At 34.0% G+C, this 25,072-nt stretch overlaps 1 protein-coding gene across 15 annotated transcripts in view; it reads right to left on the bottom strand.

Annotated features, from left to right (window-relative positions):
• Positions 1-25,072, bottom strand: part of FIP1L1 (factor interacting with PAPOLA and CPSF1) — a 67,016-nt gene that overhangs the window by 20,442 nt on the left and 21,502 nt on the right. For 5 of the 15 annotated variants that reach the window (XM_079920838.1, XM_079920833.1, XM_079920840.1 and 2 more), the window contains 4 exons: positions 18,562-18,669; positions 11,275-11,368; positions 9,411-9,567; positions 244-270 (listed from right to left, as the gene is read on the bottom strand). In XM_079920838.1, coding sequence (XP_079776964.1) covers positions 244-270; positions 9,411-9,567; positions 11,275-11,368; positions 18,562-18,669 — 386 coding nt within the window. The remainder of the gene's footprint in view (positions 1-243; positions 271-9,410; positions 9,568-11,274; positions 11,369-18,561; positions 18,670-25,072) is intronic. The other 10 variants (XM_079920834.1, XM_079920835.1, XM_079920837.1 and 7 more) reach the window with 3 other exon arrangements.

The raw sequence follows: 25,072 nt of genomic DNA, 5'->3' as shown, positions 1-25,072 counted from the left end.
ATTGATATGGTAAAAACTTTCTCAGAATGTCTATTTCTACAGAAATGGGTAAGACAAGTATAAGAAAACTAAATATCTTAATCAAAACTCGAATGAAGCAAAGGCAGAGCTGAAAATAGGACCTTGAAATCCCAATAGCCTATTCCACATTCTAACCACATCAACACTGTCCCTCCTGTAACTGTAAGCTTGAAATTTCATGTTTATTAACAATGATGGAGAAAACATGAAAAAAAGTTTTACCTGGAGGTGGTACAGTTATTGGAATACCTAAAAAACAAGTGATGAAATTTAATATAGTAATTGGATTTCATAACCTGTTATGTATTTATGCCATCACCAAAGAAAACCTTGAAATAAAACCCCTCGCCTCATTGTCCTGGCTTATTCCGTCAAAAGCAGCATTCTGTTTTCTTGCAGAGGACCAACAATTCAAATGTAACGTCAGACTTCCTGATGAAATCCCAGTCTAACAACTTCATAACAAGGTTTCCCCCACTAGTTGTAATCACAAACGAAGTGAGACATCAGTTAAAACAGCACACTTGTGCATACACAAATATCAAACTCCATGAAATTAACACTAAGTTTGATAATCAACATCTGATCTTGTTATTTTAACAGTTTAATAGGGAAAGTGATCAATGGGCTCTTAAATACTGCAGGTAGTGCAAGGTAACTTGGAAGATGATGGATATTCACTTTAGTAAAGCTACGAGGGAGGTTCAAGTGTTAGTGTGAATTGTTTTACTGTTGTTGACAGAAGTGTGGAAAGGTTATTACTTCCCTTGACTTGTGGGAGGATAGGGGGTATAGCCAATTCATATATATAAACCCCTAGGGCACACTAAGTCTACTTCTATAGAAGTCAGTAAATACTAATTTGAGTGACTCTCACTCATTGGCACACATTATTAAACTTTAAGAAATAAGCTATGTATAAACATTCTCAATTTACATTGGTCAAATGTGCCTATAAACCCTAATTTAAAATTTATGTGTCATGCAAATTATAAGTTTGTTTGAAGAAAAATGACATTTCTAAGTAGAAAAATTTAAAAAACAAATAACTTTTTCAAGGAAAATTTTATACCATAATAACTTCAACAAAGTCAGAATGGTTTACTAAATCCAATCTTAAAAACTGCATCAAAACTATTCCTAAAGAGGAAAAAGTAATCTAATTCATTAACTAAATGCATAGGAAAAAAACGGCTTTCAAGTGTTTGCTTGTCAATGAAACATCTGCCAATAATTTATTTAAACTTTTTCTGTGCATGTTTTACCAGAATAAGAGGTTTATACAAAAAGATCTTAAAGCAGCAAATGGCCTTAAAATGAAGAATGAAGCACCTTATTTTACCACCCGTGCAATAAAAGGATACGCTAAACTTACAAAAACCAAGAAGATTGAAAAAGATATATAAGGCAGCCATCATGTTTCAAAAATCATTAGGCATCCACAAGTCTACTAAAATGAGCTACACTTCATGGTAATTCTCATCCATCCTGAGGTACCTTGCTGCTTCCTATATTACTAAGCTAAAAGAATCCAGCAAACAATACAAACTAGCAGAGTCCCAGACACCAAACTAAATGGGAAATCAAGGAAGGCAGAGCATATTAAATGTTCTTAATGTCTACTATTACTTGATTTTCTTTAGAACAGTATAGATTTTTTTAGAGCACTACTGGACTTCACTATGTGACGTAGTTTTCACATTTAAATACATGACTATTTAAATGAATGACTATTGTCCTAGGTGTGTAAGATAAAAAAACCATACCAACTTCAGCAACCCACTCTGTAATCCTAATAACTTTCCCTAAGTCAATACACGAGCAACATGCATCACTCCAGCTAACTACAATGTGAATTCATGTGAAGTAAGAAAATACTAGTCAGACCTCTCAAAATTTAGTCCTCAAAAACATTTATCAAACTTTCACAAAACATAAAAATAAAAGAATATAACCAAACTATTAAGTATGCTACGAAGGTAGTTAAAATTACAAACATTTTGCTTTAAATTTTAATCTTACTACAGTAGTATCATAGGACAGATTTTTAAAAAATCAACTGAAAAGAATTAAGAACACAAAAATTATGCAACATAGATAGACAGATATAGATGTCTTTCCAAACAGTATCTACACATCAGAAAGCTGGCATGAGAACTTATAAAGGGTCCTTCTTGTGAGACCCATATTTCATCTAAGATAATTCAATGCAAATCTTTATTGGTAAGTGTTCACTGAAACAGAACTTAAAAGTTGACGAAACATTATACAATCCATTCTTTGACAATTAGCAAATGTATTTTCAAAATGCTACTAAGAAAATTTAATATGTGATATAATGTTAAACCAATACAATTTTCATCTAAAATAATCACCGTTTGGTATTTGACTTTTGTTAACAAAAGAAACAGTGTAATGAGAAAGAAAATGCATCTCAAAATTCCCCGTCCTGTCTCCCTCAACAATCGCACCTGTCCTGGCCAACATACATGCTGCCCAGCCAACAGGCTTGAAATACACAAAGCACGTACTGTGTTTCTTTTTTGTATCCTTTATCTGTAAAATGAGTAGGGAAAAAATGTTTGTTTTCCTGGAAAGTTTTGCATACAATAGTAAAAGCAAGATTTCTATTACAGGCCAAAAGTTTTTGGAAAAGTAATATTGAAGTTCTAAAGGGAATGAATAGATTAGTGGTTTTGAAACTTCAGTGGCCATCAGAATCACCTCAAGAATTTGTTAAAACACAGATTGCTGGGCCCCGCCCCTAGAATTTCTGATTCAGTAGGTCTGGAGTGAGGCAGAGAATTTGCATTCCAAACAAGGAGATGATGATGTTGCCAACCAGAGACCATACTTTGCAAATCACTGGATTACATCCAAACTTCTCTACTAATTGCATTGCTGAGCACCTCAATATGCAAAACACGTAACATAAATTCCATTTCAAATTCTTATGAAACAAACAAAGCATGTGACATTCTTAAGTAAAACAGTACAGCTGTATGACAGCCTATACTATCTGGCATCTTCAAAAGAAAGAGAATAGGATTTAACTAATTCCAGTATGTAATAAGTACTTGTAAACGTAAAGAAGCATAGGGGTGGGGGGGACCTAAAATCCTATTTAGGGACTGAAGGAATTGATGCAAAGAAACAGAAAGACAGCAGACCAGCAAAACATCATATCAAAAGGAACTCATCTATATTTCAAAAACTCCCACGAAGTTAATAGAGGCTCTGTACTCAAAAGATAAATGAATAAAAATTATCTATGAACGCATTCTCAATGTATCGCATCATTATTTTATATAGCTATGGCAAAAAAGAGTTAGGTGATAGCAATCTCTGACATGGCTTCCATTGATCCCTGCCTCCTGGTATTCATGTCTTTTTATACCTCTGGTATTTATATCCTCCCCTTGAGTGTGGTCTAGATATAATGACTTATTTCTAACAGGCGAAATACAGCAAAAATGATGGGATGTCACTTCCGTGACTAGGTTACAAAAGAGAGTGACTTCTATTTTGCTGGTTTCCTCTACTGTGTTCTCAGCATTCACGCTCTGATGAAGCCAGCTACCTTGTTGGAGAGGAAGTGAATCTTTTCAACAAAGAGGTCAGTGAACTTGAACAGAAATCTTTTCTTAGTCAAGCCCTTGAGATGACCATCTCAAAGCCTCTGAAAGAACTTGAAGCAGAGGACCAGCTAAGCTGTCCCCACATTCCTAACCCACAAACACTGTTCAATAATAAATGTATGTTGTTTTAAGCCACTATGTTCTACAGTAATTTGTTATGGAGCAAGAGCTAATACATATAGTTACTACCTATCACTTCTCTATTCAGTTCAAATGAAAGAAAAAAGCACAGCAGAAGGACTATGTGAACTATGCTTTCTATTTCTCACTTGTAAATGACAAATTTCATCAACACTAGCATGTTACAAATTGATAGCCTGATCACTTTCCTTATGTCTCACCAATTTCTACTGTCAAGTCATCAAGCTCGTAAGTAAATTCTGCACAAAAAAACTGAGTACAAAAAGTTTTATAAAAATCTTTAAATATTACCTTCCACCACATGCTTTTCTATGTATCAATATTTTAAATACTATATATACATATACATCATCTACCATGTACCCTTTTAAAAAAAACAGAATGTAGACTACTATAAAACTATTTCTTAATAAAGTAAAATAATTAATCACAAAGGTACAAAAAGGAATGGAAGTAATTTTAAAGAAAAAATGTTAGAAGGTGATATGGTCACTAAACTTAAAGCAACAAAAATAGTTATCAGCATACTCCACACCTAAAAAGTAAAAAAGATAATTTTACATTAACTATAAAATGGGTGAACTATTTTATCTTTATTAAGATCTCTTAATCCTATTATAATCTAAAAGCCTATGGAAAACAAAAATTCTGTTAGACAAAAACGTCTCTGATAGAAATATCAATATTTTTACAAATAACTTGTAAAGGAATTAATCTCTACAAGCTCACGTCTAATGGCAAAGTGACTGGAAGAGTAGCACAAACAAAAGGCAAATATTAAACCATAATTAAATTCTACAAAATACAGCATCTATGGTGTATTAAAAATATAACTATAAAGGGAGCATCCATGGGGAAAAAAGACATTTAAAAATATCAACATCCTGAAGGAGCTTTTATTTTCTATTAAAACTTAAATTTAACTTAATTGTGCCAAAAAATACTATTCGTTACACATAATTAGCATTACACCCTACTTTGAGTTTATTGAAAACACTGACAGACTCTTGGTTTTTTAAAAAAATACAGAAAAACACAACAAAATAGAAAACGAGTACAGTTCTCAAAAACTTCAAGAAATTATTTTTCAAAAGGTATTTCTAGAAACTACATTTTTAAAATGCTTACATTTTTGGCAAACAGCATCAGTTAATATGTGGATTTGCTGTGTAAGACCAAAAATCTTCATGGAACTATAAAATCAGCTTAATAAATGTTATATTTACAAAACAGCTTCTCAAATAAAGGGACAAAATTGTACTTCCTCAAGGATGCAGAAAATATTCATCGAATACAGGCCAAGCTTCTGGCAAAGCAGCAGTTCTCAAAGTGTTATCTGGAGCTTCCTGGGCGTCCCAAAGGCCCTTCTAGGAATCTGCAAGGTCAAAACTCCTTTCATAAACACTAGGCTGTTATTTGCCATTTTCATGCTCATTCTCTTACAAGTATACAATGAAGTTTTCCAGAGGCTACATGACATGTGAAATCACAATAGATTTAATGCGGAAGCAAATAGGAGAATCCGGTTTTTTTCTATTAAGCCACATAGTAAAGAGATTTGCAGAAGTGTAAAACAAGGCCACTGTTTGCACTAAATGTTGTCATTCTGGAAAAATAATTTTTCATAAAAATATTATCTTAATATGTAATGGGATTATTATGCATACTCTCAAAATAATATTTTAAATATAATATTTTAGGGCTCCCCTCGTGGCGCAGTGGTTTAGAGTGCGCCTGCTGATGCAGGGGACACGGGTTCATGCCCCGGTCCGGGAAGATCCCACATGCCGCGGAGCGGCTGGGCCCGTGAGCCATGGCCGCTGAGCCTGTGCGTCCGGAGCCTGTGCTCCGCAATGGGAGAGGCCACAACAGTGAGAGGCCCGCGTACCGCAAAAAAAAAATAAATAAATAAATAAAAATAATATTTTAATTTCTCAGGTTTAATTTCTAATAAAAAATAGATATAACACACATAAATAAAAGCTCTCTGGGGTCTACAGTAATTTTTAAGAGTATAAAGGGGTCTGTAACCAAAAAGTTTGATAGCCGCTATGCTAGAAACCATACTGCTAACAGGAAAATAATCTAATTTTAGATTATCTAATAATCTAATTTTCTGGTTCACTAGAAAATGAAAATAATAGATTTTCTGAAAATTAAGGAAGATCTTGAATAACCAGTGTTTGTTTTCAAGCTACTGTTAGTATGGTGGCAAGGAACCATATTAAATACTTTTTCATTTAAAAAAGCTAATCCAGAACTCACAACATTCACTTAGGACCTTACATGTTTGTTGTACTCTCCAAAACAAAACCTCCTCTGCTCTCCGTACAAATCCATTGTGGCCAGAAATATGATTTTGGCCTCTCTGTCACTTTCATGTATGTTCTAGATGTATGTGTATTTGAGGGGGAGAGGAAGCAACACACCTCTTCTTTTCTGTTAACTACCTGACAGTAAAAGTTCCTTGAATGAAACGGTCTCTATCAATTCACTGTTGCTAAGGAGTAACTGTCCACTCATGCAAGAAGCCACATCTGTAAACCTCCAAGAGCTGACCATAAATTTAATCCTCCACACCAGGGCGTTTCTGAGAGTGAATAGTAATAATTAACCTGGGACAAAACGTATAATAGGACTATTCCAAGCAAATCTGGATAACACCCCAAATTAAAGGCATAATACATCATTACTATATTTGTTCCATCATATACAGAACTACAGTCTTAAAAACTTAAGCATTTGAAAGCTAATGTTAACAAATGCAACATTAAAATGTTCAAATTAATTCCCCAAAGATTTTTCTTCATTTCTCCTTTAATTATTTCTCAAGGAAGCAAAAAGAAAACCCAAGGTTTCTCAAAGACAAATGGAGTATTTTTTAAGGCAGTACTTACAAAAAGACTCCTGAACCACAGCTTTCTTTCATTAGTTGCTCATGCTTCTTAAGGTGATCTAAATTACAGCAAACTATACAGAATATACTGTAATCATGTGACTCTGTGGTAAATGGTAACTGAAAATGTGGCTTTAATCAAGGCCTACGTTCATCTGGTATATGTACATATATCTATGCAGCCATACTGTAGTTTAAAGCCCGTGCTCATTCTGATTAATAAGTGCCTGGACCAACTGTTAATCTGATAATCCCTTTGGTGTTATGGATACATAAATATCCTGTTAACTCAATTAGCTAACATATTAAGGGAATGTCAAGTATACACAAGACCTCTGTGATTAGCGCTGCAGGGAAACATAAATGGAAATACACAGCCTATGCTCTCTCCAACAGCTCACAATCTAGTAAAATAAGGAGTAATCCAGATAGTCTCAACTTACAAATATTTGGTTTCAATATGAATTGGTATCTTTCCCTCGCTACCACCCCCAGCAAATATACCACAGATAGGTACTGCTTAACCAGCATTAGAATTCATCTGAATTTGTATTCCTTCAATGCTGACAGGATGACATGGAAATGTTCTCAAGGATAAGCATCAAAGGAAATCTGGACAGGTGTTTAAAATATGGAAAGCACGTAGCTGAAAATTAATATTAAATCGACAGCTTAAGCAATAATCACTGGTACTCTACAGTATAATGTCATAGATAAGCTAAACATAATTAAAAGATTTGTCATCCTTATAAACAGAGGTTATACGGCAAAGAAATGGAATGATTTTGCCATTTTGAAAAAGAACGCACATCCAGATAATGCCATTGCCTATCAATATCCTACAGGGCTTCTAAATATTCTTGTACCAGGGAAGTATTTATTTTTTTATCATTAGTTCACACCGCCTCTCTCTCACTTACTTTAATAAATAGCAAGTGTTGAAATATATGTTAGCCATCTGGGAATATACTATATTAGCTAGCAAATAAGAAAATTCTTTTAAATCACCTTTAGTAGCTGGTAAAGCTTAAATAAGATTACAAAGCAATGTAGTGTAAAGACTATTATCACATACATTGATCATCTTTTAGTCTCATTAAATCAAATCCGTTCAAAATTAACTATTTCTACATTTTATCTTTTTCATAGGGCAAAGGACTCATATATGGATCACTAAGTCCTCATTACTTTCTCTTTTCATTTAGTTAATTCTCACCACATTAAAGATTCAAGAGTCACAGATCCAGGCACAACTTCTGAATGGGTTCGGATTCAGAACAAGCAATTTATTGTTGGAACAAGAAATTCACTGAACTTTAGAAATAATGTTCTCTTGAGTAACCTCTCCAGTCTTCTCTTTCCTCTATTTTTGAGACAACAGGTTCCCTAAAGCCGTAGTCAGGTTTCATAATTATCCTTTTTGAAAGCAGAAGTAATCTCAGAAGAAAATCAAAGGCATTGTGCTTGTGGGGCTAATGCAGTAGGTGAATTTTCGAGGCCAGGATGAGTATTACAGGGAAGGATTAGTCACACCCTTTAAGTGCTTCTGTACTCTAATCACAATCACCACCGCTTAAAACAAAGACAACTCTCTTGCAAATTCAAAGTGAGTGGACAAGCCTCTCTAGTATAAACGGATTTTTTTTTTTTTTGCGGTACGCGGGCCTCTCACTGTTGTGGACCACAGGTTCCGGACGCACAGGCTCAGCGGCCATGGCTCACAGGCCCAGCCACTCTGCGGCATGTGGGATCTTCCCGGACCGGGGCACGAATCCGTGTCCCTTGCATCGGCAGGCGGACTCTCAACCACTGCGCCACCAGGGAAGCCCTAAACTGATTTTATTAATAGAAAGCAAATTTTAACATACGTAGCGCATGTAGTTCTGGTTAGGACCAGGAGCTAATTTTTAACATTTACTACTGGCATTCTCCCTAGGAAGAAAGTAATTATTATCTCAATCAATCCTGTTAGTTTCATTAAAAATTGATTAAGGGATATAAATATTGAAAGCCTATCATGAATAAAATAAAAAAGGTCTTCAGACAAAAGGATGAAAGTATAAAATTTGGTAATTATTTGTGAATTTTTTTCTACTGTCACTGATCTAGTTTTTAATAAATAACCAAAAGTGACTAAGAATATGATAAAAAATGACATTAATTTTCTCTCTTGTGTAGTAGAAGTAAATATCAGATACCTGGCACCCAGAAACAGTCTCCTAAAAGGAAACCAGTATACAAAGAAAGATGACCAGACAGACTGAGATTTTCAATTCAATCCCTTCACAGGATGTAATTTTTTTGACCTACACCATTCTGAAAGTATCTTTAAATTTTTTTTCAAAACAAGTTAATATGATTCAATGTGAATTTATACATACACAACTAGCAACTTTAATTTGGGGATCACTATCATATTTTTGGATCACAATTTTAGTGTCTGTCCACTCTTCCCTATTTTAGTACATTGCTTCTTTGCTTTACTGAAAAAGTAAGACACATATACATCTGTTTCAGTGTGAATCTACTGAAGATTTTACATAATCAATTTCATATTCTATTACTTTTAATGTAGTGCAATCAATGAAGATTAATGTAGTGAAATCAATGAAGATGCTATTTTCAAATACATACTTTACTTGTTAAATTCAAAATTTTAAAAACACTCATAGGTTATTTTTCTTTCAAAATCAAATGTCTTATTTACTATTTACCTGGTGGTGGAATCAGAGGTGGAGCAGTGCTGACAGTGGGAGGAGGTGGAAGAAATGGAGGAGGTGGAAGGTGAGTGGGAGGAGCTCCTGGAGGGAAAAATGGCGGTGGTTTGCTAAAATTGTTGTCTACTTCAGTAGCAGATCTTTCAGAAAGGACCTAAAATTAGAGCACAGTTAATTAAAAAGATGAATAAATGTTCTTATCTAAGATTAAACTCAGTAAATGAATCTCATTTAATCTAAGAAATAAGTTTTATTCACTTACATATATTCTGGGGAAGCAGGAGTAATTTTTCTATGTGTGTGATGTGTGTGTATATTATACAGATGTGAGTATTCACTCTCAAACACACTTTTTTAAATGTTCATATTCCAAGCCTAGACAAAACTGAATCATTACAAATAAAATTCTTAAGGAATAATTGTTCTAAAAATATTCTAAACGAGACAATTAAGTACTTCATAAATAAAATGTAATGAGTATTATCTTTGTTACTCAACCAAAGTTAAAGTATTCAAATTAAGGCAATATAATCATTAGTCATAGATACTAGCATTAAGAAATTAACATGGCAATAGAACCAGATATTCACTGTACCAAGGCCTGTCATTATCAGGTTGCAAAGTAAGAGACTATAAGGCATGCATCAATAGGGTGCAACTAACAGGCAGCCAGATACATAAAAAACTTCTTCATGTGAGCCTTGTAACTTTAAGAACAAGGGTTTATACTTAAAAAGTATTTACAAAATACTGACCTATGTGAACAGGTAAGGGACAGAAACCGAACCTACAGGAGAGTGGCACCTAGAAATCTGAATTTTTGACAAGCTCCCTAACGGATTCTGTTTGAGAAAACTAGAAAAAACAGGCAACATGATTTTATATATTTAATGTATACTTTTCAAATCCTTGCTGGCTAAAGCATATCATTTAAACATATAACCTTTCATTAACTTTTCCTACATTTAAGTACAGTAATTTTTGTAAGGCTTATGCTGATAAGCTGGTTCTTAAAGTAGAAAGCAGTATTATTTTAAGAAAGCATGACATTTTAATGGTGGGGGTAAAAAAGAGGATTATCTTCCATTTTAGAAATAATTTACCTTAAAAGGTGCTAAAAAGAACATTTACATAATTTACTGAAGGTAATAAAGAATCAAAACACTGGACATCTTTTAAAGTACTCAGAGAAAGAAAATAAATAATGAAAAAAAGTGTGGTCAAGCTAATAGCTGAAAGTCTCAATTACTCAAAGTTTAAACTTGAATTATACAAGCTAATAACTCATCTTCTTTCATTCTTTCACTTGAAAAACAAAGAGATCTACTTCACCCAGAAATGTCACATTAAATAAATTATGGTATAGCCATACAATAAATCTATCATGAGGAGGTGTTAAATATTTTTAAGAATATGGGAAAATGCAAATGATAATTTTATATGGAAAAAAAAAGGATACCCAAAAATATAACCATAGTAGTATCTATCCCAATCTTGCTTAGTGATGAGGAAGAGATGTACCAAAATGTTAAGAGTGGTTATCTTTAGATGGCAGAACTATCGACGGTTTTATTTTCTTCTTTAAACTTTTCCCATATTTTCCTTTTTTAGCCCAATGAGCCTATATATCACATTTATAGCAAGGAAAAAAATATCTTACTGAAAAAGATCCAAAGGTTATAAATTTTAAATGGAACAGCTTTCGTAATAACATGGTGATTGATTCCACATTTTAAATCCCCTTTGTAGTACCTAAATCACCTTACATATAGATAGCATAGTGCTATGAATGAATAAATTAAATTAGAACACAGATATAATCCTTCATTTAAAAAAAATAATAACTTTTAAAATACTAAACCTGTATGTTGCTGTTTTCATTTGCCCGTCGTCTTCCTTCTACTCGGCTGATAGTTATAGTCTGACCAATAACATCAATTGCCCCAGGTAATCTCCTGTAACATAAAAATTGAATCATTTCAGTTTCACCTAATTAGATGTTTGGACAATAACACAAATATTAGGTGAGAAATAAAGGCTAAAATCCTTTGCAATGTAATTTAAAATAAAATCAGATCACAACACATCGAAAAAACTTCACTTAGATCTCACTACTTTGCATAGTCATAAAAACTAAATTTTATTAATTAGCTAAGACCAACACACCAAACAATGATCATAATGCTAAATTTTAAGTATTTTTGTAGGTTTTCTTCAAAATTTACTATTTTTTAATAGTCTCCAAGTGAATTTATTTTTGTGGAACTGAATCAGTAGCAAATGTTAAACAAATGGAAATAAAAATTTTTGGCCACTATAATTGTAACACATATCATAGTTCTATTACAGAAATCTTAAAAATTCCTCAAAACGGCTTGAAAAGAAATAATGCTCATTTTGATACATAAAGGTTATGTTCCTTAGTGATTTATTCTGAGAATTAGAAAAAATAAATAGGGAACCACTTTTTCATTCTTGATAACTTGCCTTTAGTTAGAAAAATTCAAATATTTAAATGCCAGCACCACCTCCAATTGTATTTACAACCATTAAAGTTTGTGAGTAGATGGAAAAACAGTCTATCACAAAATAATGCTGCAAATTCAATAGGAAAATCTAACAATAAAAGAAACTAACGTTAAAAGCCATTTTTACGTGTAGCTAAGAACTTTATAAAAATATATATGCTTAACAAGATACAGAAGTCACTTGTAGGAACTGGCAATGAAAAGTGGATGCAAATTAGATGAATTTCTCTTCATCTATATTTCAGTTCTGAACAATTCTGTTTTTAAAATTTTACAGAAGTAAAACAATCAAAGTACCATAGATCCTTCAGGTCACTAAGTTAAGTTCCTAAAATGACTAATAACAGCAGCTACCAATTATTGAATGATTACATTCTATACCTAAACCTCAGAATAATCCTTAACTTAAAAAATTAATATATACTTGTTAGAGATGATAAAGCTAGAGCCAGAGTGATGTCACTGACCTCAGTAATAATTACATGGCAAAACTAACTTTCACACCTGAGTCTTCCTGATTCCAAAGTCTCAGACCCCTTCCCTTGAGCCATGCTGCCTTCTAGCAAGATAAGCAGCCTTTGAAAAACTTAAGACTTTTGGAAATCAAGAACTACTGAAGGTATGTTTCAAGTAAACCTTGAAAAGCCCCATAAATAATTTTATGCTCACAAAAACAAGAAGAAAGACCTACAAAAAGTCTATAATGGCATTTGAAATGTCTTCAACTACATAGTTAATTCCTGCTTACTATCCTGCCACTTAAGATTTGTTAATACATTTAAAAAATGTTCAAGCCTTTCTGATTTTATGCCTAGGTCATTGACCCCCTAGGTTCCCTCATGATCTCAAAGATCAAAAGTGATTTTACTTAACTTGTACCCTTCAGTGCAGCTGGGAAACTATCCTAACAGTCACACATTAGAAAAATTGAAATACTTCTGACAAAACAAATATTGCTCTAATTTTTGCCTAAAATTTGCCTAAAACTTACAAAGCTATGACCACTATAATTTCATATCAAAGCACGTGCCATCAGCCCTCCCATATAATAAACACATCTCAGATCCAACAGCCCAAACGATAAAGGTGTATATTCTGAAACCAGGATTTCCCTCACCATTTATTACTACCTAAACTTCATAGTAAAAATCCTTATTTCTACCCTACTATTTTCTTTTCCATTCTCTTCTATTCTCAATCGCTGGATTCTCCCCTCTCCATCTTCTTAAATTTATTCCCATCAAGAACAAATTCTCACAAATTTGTTTGGATTTGCAACTTGGATTATAAATTCTCTGAACTGTTAAAAGTAGCAAAAGGGGAAAGATTCTATAACCTTTGACCATGGATTTCTAAGGACTTATGTTTTCAAAAATTCTGGGACACATGGGAGTACTCATTTATTAAAGTTTATCTTCAATATGTTCAGAGATGTCTGATTACCTTTTTCAGCTTTAAATGGATTGCTCTATCACTAAAGAGTCAAAATGGCAAATATTATGTTTCTAAAACATACAGGACTTCCCTGGTGGTGAAGTGGTTAAGAACCTGCCTGCCAATGCAGGGGACACGGGTTCGAGCCCTGGCCCAGGAGGATCCCACATGCCACGGAGCAACTGGGCCCGTGTGCCACAACTGCTGAGCCTGAGGTCTGGCGCCCACAAGCCACAACTGCTGAGCCCACGTGCCACAACTGCTGAGGCCTGCACGCCTGGAGCCCATGCTTCGCAACGAGAGGCCACGACAATGAGAGGCCCATGCACCGCAGCGAGGAGTGGCCCCCCGCTCACCGCCAACTGGAGAAAGCCTGCACACAGCAATGAAGACCCAACACAGCCATAAATAAATAAATATTTTTAAAAATAAATAAATAAAATAAAAACATACAAATGAGAAATTAGCCTTAATAAATGTATATCACTAGAGGGAGTCTAGAAAATTGCAATTCCTTACATGTCCATAATAGTAACAGCTCCCTGCCCAAGCATTTTTACCACACAAATTGATTTACCTTAATCAGAAATTTTGTTAGAAATATTTTACAACAGACACATATGTACCAAAGTAACAAAAATCACTTAATATTTAACACAGGTGAATAATTAAACATCAATTCTGATGTCACATTATGGAAAACAATATTGAACCATATTATTATTAAAGTTTCTGATGTACCACTTTCTATTTCAATGAATAAAAAAATTTAGTAGAGCTTCACCACGAGGATCTACTGTAACCTGGATTTCTACATAGCACAGGTTTATCTGGGTTTACAAACTGTTCAATAAGGCAGACAGTTAATGCAGTTATCAAGATTCCCTTCTCTATACTGGACTCAATCATAGAGTAAAAAGCTGAAAGAGAGAGCAACTAACCACAGTGGACAGCTACAGTTTCATTAATCTACAATTTAATACAGGCAGTGAATATTCACAAGAACCTCGACCTGTCCTCCTAGCACAGATGAATATGAAAACATCTCTGAAATTTTAGTGGAATTAAATTAAAATGACATATTTTGAGGATTCTAATGTTCCAGAAAGGGTATGAGAGCTGCTTACATAGATACAATAGAAATCCTAAGAGTAACAAAATCAGAAACAAGGGAAAACAGATAAAAGGTTAGTTATTAATCTTTGGACACAAATTTATCTCTGAGCTTCTTTTTTACCAGCCAAAATAAAGGACAGTCTTCATAACAAAAGTCTTTAATGTGCATTAAGAGAAAAACAAAGCACTAGCTCTGAAGATTACTTTTCTTGGTAATAACAATTGCTAGTATTTATTGAACACCTACTATGGTGCTAGGAAAGCACTGTTCTAAGCACTTTATATAGATTTACTCCTCATAATAATCCTAAGAGGTAGCAACTATTATTATTCCCATTTTAAAGATGAAAGTAAAAAAAAACAAGTTTCTCCTCTGAGTCCATCTTAAGTGAAAGTATGATAGAGTACAGTAGTTTTTAAACTTTTTAAACCACAAAACAGTTATTTAGGAAATACATTTTGCACAGCAATCCAGTATATACATTATATAAAAAAAAACAAATGTTTCATAAAACAGTACTTACTTACACTTACGATAAAGGAAAAAGAACATTAATATCAAATATGATTTTATTAATATTTACAAATAACACAGGAAAAAACCCAAAATAAAACCAAGAAATATTTGGTGGCTGAGACCAGCAAATTGACTTCACACCCCACTAATGGATTAGGGGTTCTCAACTTTGCCTGCACATCAGAATCATCTAGAGAGCGTTTAAGACCCCCAATGCCCAGAGTGCACACCAAAGAGTTAAATCTGAGTCTCTCAGGCCTAAGCATCAATATTTTTTGTAGCTCGCCATGTAACTCCAATACAGAGCTAAAGTCGAGAACTACAACTAATGGCATGCCCAAAGAAGAGACTTATATTTTGTCCTCTTCTAGTAAGAACTTAAAGTAGTTAATAAAAATTAATGTTTTTATTACTCAATAAATTTAAAGTCATATCTAAAAAGGTTTAACAATTATGGTAAAGATTTCATTACATACATATTTTCATATTGATCTTTTGAGTTCTGTGGACTGACAGTACTGCTTCTATACTTATATTCTATTTTTCAAGTGGAGACTTAATAAAAAAGAATTCTGTCTAGAAAAGTGATACACGTCCCCCCCAAAAAAATCACAGAATTAAAAACTGTCTTCAGGACATGTAATTTCCTATCACACCATATTCAAAGAGACTGGTAAAGCCTATGATGGGAGCAGAGATCCAAGGGGAACTAACACTTTAGTGGGTGCCCTGCAATAGCGTTTCACAGGCTTAAAAATTATTTCATCCGTAAGTACACTGAAAGTAAGGTGTAAGTCCAATCAGTTTCATTTTCACAGATGTGGAAAGAGGCTCCTTTGTGAAGTACCACGCCAACGTCAATATTCAGGCTTGGGTATGACCAACTCCAAACCCCCTCCTACCCTCAGAATGTTTTCCATGCTAATTTTCTGGGTCCTGAATTTTTAAAATGTCACATTACTTGTTAAGCTATATTAAAAACAAACAAAAAACCTTGAATACTTAAAGGTGAAATATGCTAAAATTTGACTCACTGGAGGACATAAATTGTGTTTATTAGGGCAGCCAAGTTTACTTACTTTTGTGCAGAGCTTGGAATAAAGCTTTACCAGCCACATTTATGCTTAGTTGCATTTTTTAAATGTATCACTGATAGGAAAAGATATGTTTCTACAGGTAATTAAAAAAAAAGGCCTTCACATGTCCAATCACATAAAATCTTACAAGCTACACAATATAGCAACATGCATGCAGAGTGCTCAAATGCTATGAAGTACAGGTACGTTTTTTCAGTAAACGATTTCATCAAGACATAATAGTAAGCAGCAAGAACAAATGAGGGAGTCAACCTTAGATTTAATGTTCATTTAACATCCACTTTTAAGTTTTGTTTGTCTATTATAAAACATGCGAGCAGGTTTAAATATTTTAGTGATTATACATTGTAAAGCAATTTTTACCATTCCTCCTTCAAGAGTCTGGGTTAGTTTAAAAGTATTCTGATATTGGAAAACAAGCTTAATAAAACAACCTAGAATTTGCAACTAATTACCTAAAAGGAGCATAGTTTAAGACTGTAAAATGAAAACAAAATACAGAAATAAATTGGACACTGGCATAAGGTTATAGCAATCATCCATACTGCCTATTCCAATTTTCTGTGTTCATTTAAACTACTTCATTCTTCTCACTAATTCGCTTTACAAGAGTTACAAATCTGTACAAAACAAACTTGCACCAATAAAATGTTATTGTTATATACTATAGTTAAAGATTTAAAAAACACTATAATATATAAATTAAGAGTAACAGGGTGAGAAAAGTCTGGGTCTCCAAATACAGTAATTTATGAAAAGCATCTCAACCATCATTTAATCGTTCTTTACAAAGAGACTTAAGGAATGCTTTAAAAAAAAACTCCCCATTTCTCAGTTACATTAATTACAAGAGCTGGAATCTCATTTTTTATCTTATGCTATAAAAAAGTGTATGTAGCTTTCATCTACAGTTGTTTCTTCTTTTTAATTTTTAATTTTCAAAAGCACAAAATACACACTGAAAATACAGTGTCAAATTTCCTACTACCTATACTCCCTGAGACTAATCACAAAATCAGAATAGGGAGTTTTCTGAGTTACCAAACCATCTTTTGGGGCACAGGGGGGCGGGGGGGGGCGGGTAGCAAGGGGGAAGTTATATAGTCTAAGTACTGAAATGTATCACTTTCAGATTTAAAAACTAATATTTTCCTTATAAAATGGCCAATTTATTTCAAGAAATAAGCTGTTATATCAAAAGCATAACTATTTTAAGATAAAAATTATAAGTCAAATGGTTTATATAAAAGAAATTTCAGATGTTAAAGTAATAGCAGCATGGGACTTCCCTGGTGGCGTAGTGGTTAAGCATCTGCCTGCCAATGCAGGGGACACGGGTTCGAGCCCTGTTTCGGGAAGATCCCACATGCCGGGGAGCAACTAAGCCTGTGCACCACAACTACCGAGCCTGCACTCTAGAGCCCGCGAGCCACAACTACTGAAGCCAGCACACCTAGAGCCCGAGCTTCGCAACAAGAGAAGCCACCGCAATGAGAAGCCCGCACACTGCAACGAAGAGTAGCCCGCGCTCACCACAACTAGAGAAAGCCCACGTAGCAACAAAGACCCAGCGCAGCCAAAAATAAAATAAAATACATAAAAAACAAAACAAAACACACATTAATACAGCATCAAGCTGCCCAGGAAGAAAGCTTTAAATTCTTTACCAACAAAAACAAACAAAATACACTCCCATATACTATTACCTTATTTAAAACTTCAAACGATAAATTAAGAAGGTATCTTAGTCTGTATTTCTAGTCAAGCAAAGTATAACTGCTTATTGTTGGCAATACATTTTCATACCCTAACACACTTGCTTCTCATTACATCACTTAGGATAGAAATTATTATTCCCATTTTCACAGGCTCAGTTTACAATATCCATCCAAGGTTTGTATGCTTTGTAAATTTAAGATTTAGAACACAAACCAAAATTCTATGGAGGGTGGATTATGAATAAAAAGCATAGCAACAATAAGGGAGATAGTACTTCCTAGACCCACTTAATAGAATGGCAGGTTTATGCACTGTAGTTGGAAAATAAAGATTGGAAAGATTCAATGGCGTCCAATTTTATAGGTCCTAAAGACCGGCTCAGAGAGCTAAATTTTATTCCAGATACTGAAAAGCACCCAGGGGTTTTTGAATAGGGTATGATATGAGAAAGGAAAATTAAACCTGCAGCAAAGGGAAGGAAAACATTTATTGAGCACCCATTAGCATGGTTCCAGGCAATTTATGTTATAAAAAGCTAGAGAGACAAGGGGCGAGACATGAGGTGATAAGGGCTGATTCATAAGGTAAGTGTAAAAACCCTCAATTCTATACTGAAACAGTGTAATTCAGGGGGGAAAATGGTACAGCCTAGTCAAAATTTATTATCTTTCTAATGAGATAAAACAACACTGATGACCTAAACATCAGGAGTATCCAATGTTTAAAAATAGCCTTACCTTAGATCAGGTGATTCGGCCCTCCCATATTGATCCTGCCACTTCCCAACGCTTGAATTGGCTTTTTTGGAGGCAGTACTTGTCTGAGACTGAGAAGAGGTGCTGTTTCTGGTGAGATAAATTTTCTATGTTTTTTCTTACATACTGTTGTCTCTGACCCCCCTTGATCTGTTTCTTTTTTCCTTGACATGCTTTTTCTAAAGTCCTTTAGCATGTTCTGATAGTATCATTCTCTTCAAGTTATATGAAATACTTGTGGTGGAACTAAGACTGCTAGTGGTATTCAAATATAGATGTCTTTGTTATCAACATTTTATTAATTCTAGAATATTTTTAGAAATACTTCTCAACATAGACAGTATGATGTCAAAATGCAGAAATGAGAAAAGAACCAAAGGCTTACTTCAGGTTATATATATTATCCAGAAATAAATTTCAGTGCTTTTACAAATTAATAACATTAATTTCTGCAGTTTCATAAAACCTTATTTGAAATGTTGGTATTTCTTTCCCTAATTCTTCAATAATAGAAATATTGTTAGTGTAACCAGTTAACAGCAACATTCTGTGTTTCATAAAAGCCTATATTAAATATATATTTCATTAAAATTCAATTTCAGAATAATTAAAGTCTTTCAAAGTAAAATTCTAAAAAAAGTTAATTTTATCCCTGGTGTTCACCTATATACACTCTTGCCAATCCTTTAAAGGAGTAATAAGACACTCTTTCAAAGTAATAGGAAAAACATGTTTATGTAGCTGCTTATTTATGTAAAAAAAAAAACAACACAGGAAGAACAAGCCAGTAACTAGATGAAATGAAATTGTTTATTGACAGGAGTGAAAAAAATTGCAAAAAGAATGACTAATCTGAGTATACTTTTGCATAGTCTTGCCTTTGGAACTATGTTAAATGTTCTAGATATGTAGAAAGTAAGTCAATAAGCATGGAGGAAAAGAAATGCTAGTACTGAAAAGAAACAGAAACAATGGATCAAATTATCTTTTAAGTGACTAATACATATAACCACTCTGAAGGAAATTTTTGAACACAATATTTTGACTATATACCCTCAATCTAAGAAAAAGAAAAATTGAAAGAAATCTTGAACTCTATTTAATAGGTTTGTTTTTTGTAATGGTAGGTGCACAGTTCTAATCTATTTTGTGTGTATTTCAGTATTAAGCAAATGAGTGTATATACTGAACTTGTTGGAACTAGGTTCTCACTGTGGGAAAAAGGAAGATACAATACAAAATAGAGAAAGAGGAGTAGAACCTGTGGTGTCAAGCTAGAAGTAGAAGAAATGTGACTATATGATTAAAATTTTATAAAAATAACATATATATGGCAATTTCACATTAAAATTGCTTGCTTTTTCCTAGCTCTGAGTGCTGAAAAGACCTAGAAATAGTGACACCCCAACAGCAATGAGCGTAACTATTGCCGAGACCGTGGTTTCTAATTACCATTTCCCACTAAAAAGCATCAGGATTCCTTCAAGAAATGGCTGCTTCTAGGGAAGGGGCAGGGAAAGTACAACATAAGACTGAAACATCAGAAAATAAAGAAATCCTCAAAAAAAGATGATGGGGACATGTCAAAAGGTCAGAGGAGCCAGTCTGAAGAGGCTCCCATGGACCAAATCTGGAACAATTTGAGCATCAACATGAATTACAGTACATATATATGTGTGTATACATATACATGTGTGTGTATGTGTATATATATAGTTTATATACCCCATTTATAAGACACACACACAAACTCTCTCACACATAAAATAAAAATTAATGAGTCTAACAATAAATAAGTAGGTAAGGGAGGTGGAAAAGCTCATTTTTAAAGTAGAATGCCAACTAATAAATGTAACAGGAATAACAGAGTTAGACAATGACTATTTTCAGTCATTACAGTAATAATTGACTAAATCAAAAACGGACATTAAAATTCATGGAAAGTTCAAAGACAAACGGAATATTTATGCAGTCTCCTCACAGATTACTTATTTATACAGTAACTTTGCAGAAACGCAAAGGACACCACCACGACTAAGTAATTAAAGTTATCACCACTAAAAACGGGACAAACTGACATCATGTACCTACAGGCTGATTCACTGAGAACACCACATTACTTATGTAGTATTCCTGCCCTAAAAGCAAAGCCTGAATCTAATAACGTGGGAACATCAAGCAAACCCAGACTGAAGGATGATTTACAAAATAACCAGACTGTACTCTTCAAGTCAATGTCAACAAATACAAAGAATGTTCAAGAAGCTGTCCCAGATCAAAAAAGAATAAAGAGATAAAGGAGTTAATTGTAATGAATAATCCTGGACTAAATCCTAAATCAAGGAGGAAAGAAAAGAACTGCCATGAAAGATATTATTGAAATAATCAGCAAAATTTATGGCTTGTATATTAAAGTACTGATTCATTATGAGATGTTCTGACATTGATTAACTGTTTCCTATAATTACGGAACACAATGTCTTTGTTCCTAGGAAATATATGCTTAAGTATTCAGGGGTAAAAGGGCACAATGTCTACAATTAGCATTCAAATGATTCAGGAAAAAAATATTTTTGAGAAATTATAAAGTAAATATGGCAAAATGTTAATAACTGGTGAATCTGAGTGAACAGTGTATAGACTTTAATACTTTTCTTGCAACTCTTTCTAAGTTTGAATTTTTTTCAAAATAAAACATTAAAAAATGAAAACAATAAATGAAGGGGGCACAACAGGGGCTTCTGGTAGTAATGGTAATATTCTTATTGATCTATATGAAAACTTTTAAAGATTAAAAAAACATTCTGATATATCAAATATTAACAATTTGCTGGGCAGTACAGAAAGTTAGAAATCCAACATTCCTACTGATAAAGTACAAAGAACCATTAAAATTTTTTTTTTCTTTGCAAACATACCAGTAGCCATTTATATGTTAATATGGCATCTAAGATTTTAAACAATAGGAATACAGTGATTAGGTCAGTAGTACACTTCATTACTGCTAAATATTTGCTGTACAGTCTCTATTATGACTTACATGACATTACTGTCTTCTCCCTAAAGTCAATAAAATTTTACTTTTAAAAACACCTAATTTCCATAAATACAAAGAATAAAATGGAAATACTTTATAAATATAAAGAATAAAACACAGATATTTATTTAGGGAAATACTTCACAGTGGCTGAGAAGTATCCTTTTGATCAAGCGAAGATGAGTCCAGAAAACAAACTTTCCTAATAAGCAATGAGTACTGTTCTCTGCATCCCAAAGTGGCAGTATTAACATGCTGCGTCTGTTTCTACAAACTGTGGTGGTAATTATCCATTCTTTTCAGCATAAGTGATGAATCTGCTAATTTCTGTCATTTTTTTTTTTTTACTTCCTTCTTACTGTGCCTTATCCACCAGTGTCCTCCCATCACTCCTTATCCATCTCTCCTTCATCTCTCCTTAGATCCATGATCCATCATTATAATCACTCTCTCAAGTACACTCTCACCTTCCTTGCCCCTCTCTCCCTTGGGCATATTTGCCTGGTATAACTTCAACCCCTGCTAAATCCAACTCTGGCTACTCTTCATGAACACATGAATACCTGACAAGGGAAAGACAAACACACCCAAACAAGCTGACTTGTTTCATTTTCAACCTCTGGCCACTAACCTCAAGAAAAGTTGGAAATGTACAGTCTCTCCCCGTGTCATAAATTTTTCACTCTGCTCATTCCCATCAGCATATAAAAATGCTGTGATTTCTCCCACCTGGAAAAGAAAAGCCATCTCTTCACCCCACACTTCCCTCCAGGTAACTGCCTAGCAATCCTGCTCCTTTCCCCCAGGTTTATTCACACACCTCTACATAACTATTTCAGACCTTCTCCTCTCCTCTCAAACATTCAACACCCTCTTCCACTATTCTCACTTTCACCAGATAAGTCTGCATTCTATGCTGCTGGGAAAAACTGAAGCAATCAGAAAGAGAACTTTCAGTTGTTTCCATCACCATTAACCACCCACCTACCTTCACCTGCCCTTCCTCCTATTACAATGAGTGAATTGTCCATGCTTCTCTTTAAGGGTAAATCCTCCACTTGCTTATTACATCCCACCCCCTCTGACCTTCTTAAGGACACTGCTCTAACAACTGTCCCTTCTCAATTCTTGCATCATCAATTTTCCCCTCTAGTAACTCATTCTCATAAATATAAAAACATGCTGTAATTTCTTTCATTTTGGCAAAAAACCCTCCTCCTGACCCCACATTTCCCTCCAGATTGTCCTCCAGACTGTCCCATTTCTCTGCCCCCTCAAAAGAGAGAAAAGAAAAAAAAAGAAAAAAACTCAAAAAATTGTTCATTCTAATTCCTTTCCTCCTATTCTCTCTTGAATCCGTTCCACAAAGTCTTTTTTTAAATCTTCACCTTATACCACTGAAAACGTCCTGGTCAGAATCACCACAACCTTTGCATTTAAAATTCAAGTCATTCCCAGTCCTCTTCTTCTTGGCCAATCAATATTATTTGATAGTTAAAACACTCTTCCTATTTTGAAACACACCCTTTTCAAGATATACACTGGGTTTTCCTCCTATTTCATTAGTCATTTTTCTCTACTTGTCTCCTCTTACTGTTCTATCCTTATTTTTCTGACCTGCATGGAAGTGCCTCAAGGCTCTGTCTTCTTACTACTTCTCTAGTAATACTTACCTCATTTACAATCTAATTCAATTTCACAGATTCATTTAAGTACTATTTAAACACTGATCACTCCCAGATTTGTACCTCCAGTCCATACCTTTCCCCTTACTCCAGATCTATTTATCCACTTCCCATGCAAATATTCCACTTGTATAACTAGTAGGCATCTCAATTTTATCAGGTTCGAAACTGAACTTTTGGTCTCCTCCCTCCAAAAATCATTCCTCCTATAGTCTTTTCTGCCTCAGATATAAAAGATCTTTTGTGTCTTTTGAAATGTGTCCAGTATCTGACTGCGTCTCACCATCTGCACCACTACCACCGTGGTCTAAGTTACCATTATTTCTTGTCTAGATAATTGTTATAGCCTCCTAACTGGCCTCCCCATTACTGCCCTTAATTCCTCTGTAGTCTGAGCTTAATAAAGCAGTTAAATTGAGACTTTAAAAACCTAAATCAGATTATTTCATTCCTCTGCTCAAAATCTGATGGTGACTCCCCATATATTTCACTTACAGGGAAAGCCAAAACACTTATATAATGGCACAATGTCCTACATAATCTGGCCCAAATTTTTAAAAAAGAGGGGAGGGGGTGGAAATGGGCAAGATACAGAAAAACTGCTATTGATTTTTAAAAGTTCAATTAGTTTAATTATGATAATAACAAACATCCATAGAATATTTATTATGTATGTACCACTGTGCTAAACACCTTACATAAATTGATCCATTTAATATACATAACTATCCAGTGAGGGTATTATGTAGTATTATTACTGTATTTTATAGATTAAGAAATGAAAGAACAAGAAGATTGGGCGATGTGCCCAATACACACCAGCTAGTAATACACAGCTAGTGTAATTCACAGCTAGTAAGTAACAGAGCTAGAATTTGAGCCAGAAGTCTGGCTCTAGAGTCCAAGCTCTTAATATCATTCTAGAATGTAGAACACCATAAACTCAATGAATGAAGGTTGGCCTCTTTTAAAATATGAAAAAAAAAAAAGAGAATACTACAAACTAAAAGAATCAATATTCCTCAGCTATCATAACTTCTTAGACAAACACTTTTATGAGATTGCATTTGGTTTAAAAAACCTTATTTGGAAAAGTCCATGACTAGTAATTGTTTTTCTGTTTTTTGTTTTAGTCATTTTTCCCCTTATGTTTTTTTTTAAACATCTTTATTGGAGTATAATTGCTTTACAATGCTGTATTATAGTTTCTGCTGTATAACAAAGTGAATCAGTTATATGTATACATATATCCCCATATCCCCTCCCTCTTACGTCTCCCTCCCACCCTCCCTATCCCACCCCTCTAGGTGGTCACAAAGCACCGAGCTGATCTCCCTGTGCTATGCAGCTGCTTTCCACTCGCTACCTATTTTACATTTGGTAGTGTATATATGCATGACTAGAAATTGTTAAGAAGAGACAGTCAAAATCTGAGATGGCTTTATGATACTGAATTTTGGCTGAAAGTTTCAAAAATCTTTATTTTAGGGCTAAATTACAAGTTTTCTTTCTGCATTCATATAGTATGAAATATCAGAATGACAAAATCAGTAAACTACATAAAATAAATTTAAGTAAGTAACACAAAAGGTAAATGATCTGGCTGAGAACTCGTAATAGTTGAGTTACTGACTTGTTTCAGGCTCAGAGAAATAACTGGTTTAAGTCATCTTTAACCCAAGATTAAACTGCTGACATAAAACTTCCCTAGTCTTGGCTTATCCTTTACCATTTTCCTGGTAATGGGCTAATCACTTGTTATGTTTAAGTT

Source organism: Stenella coeruleoalba, assembly GCF_951394435.1.
Source record: "Stenella coeruleoalba genome assembly, chromosome: 4".
In the NCBI taxonomy this organism is placed as follows: Eukaryota; Metazoa; Chordata; class Mammalia; order Artiodactyla; family Delphinidae; genus Stenella; species Stenella coeruleoalba.
This window is presented reverse-complemented; position numbering and strand designations above follow the sequence as displayed.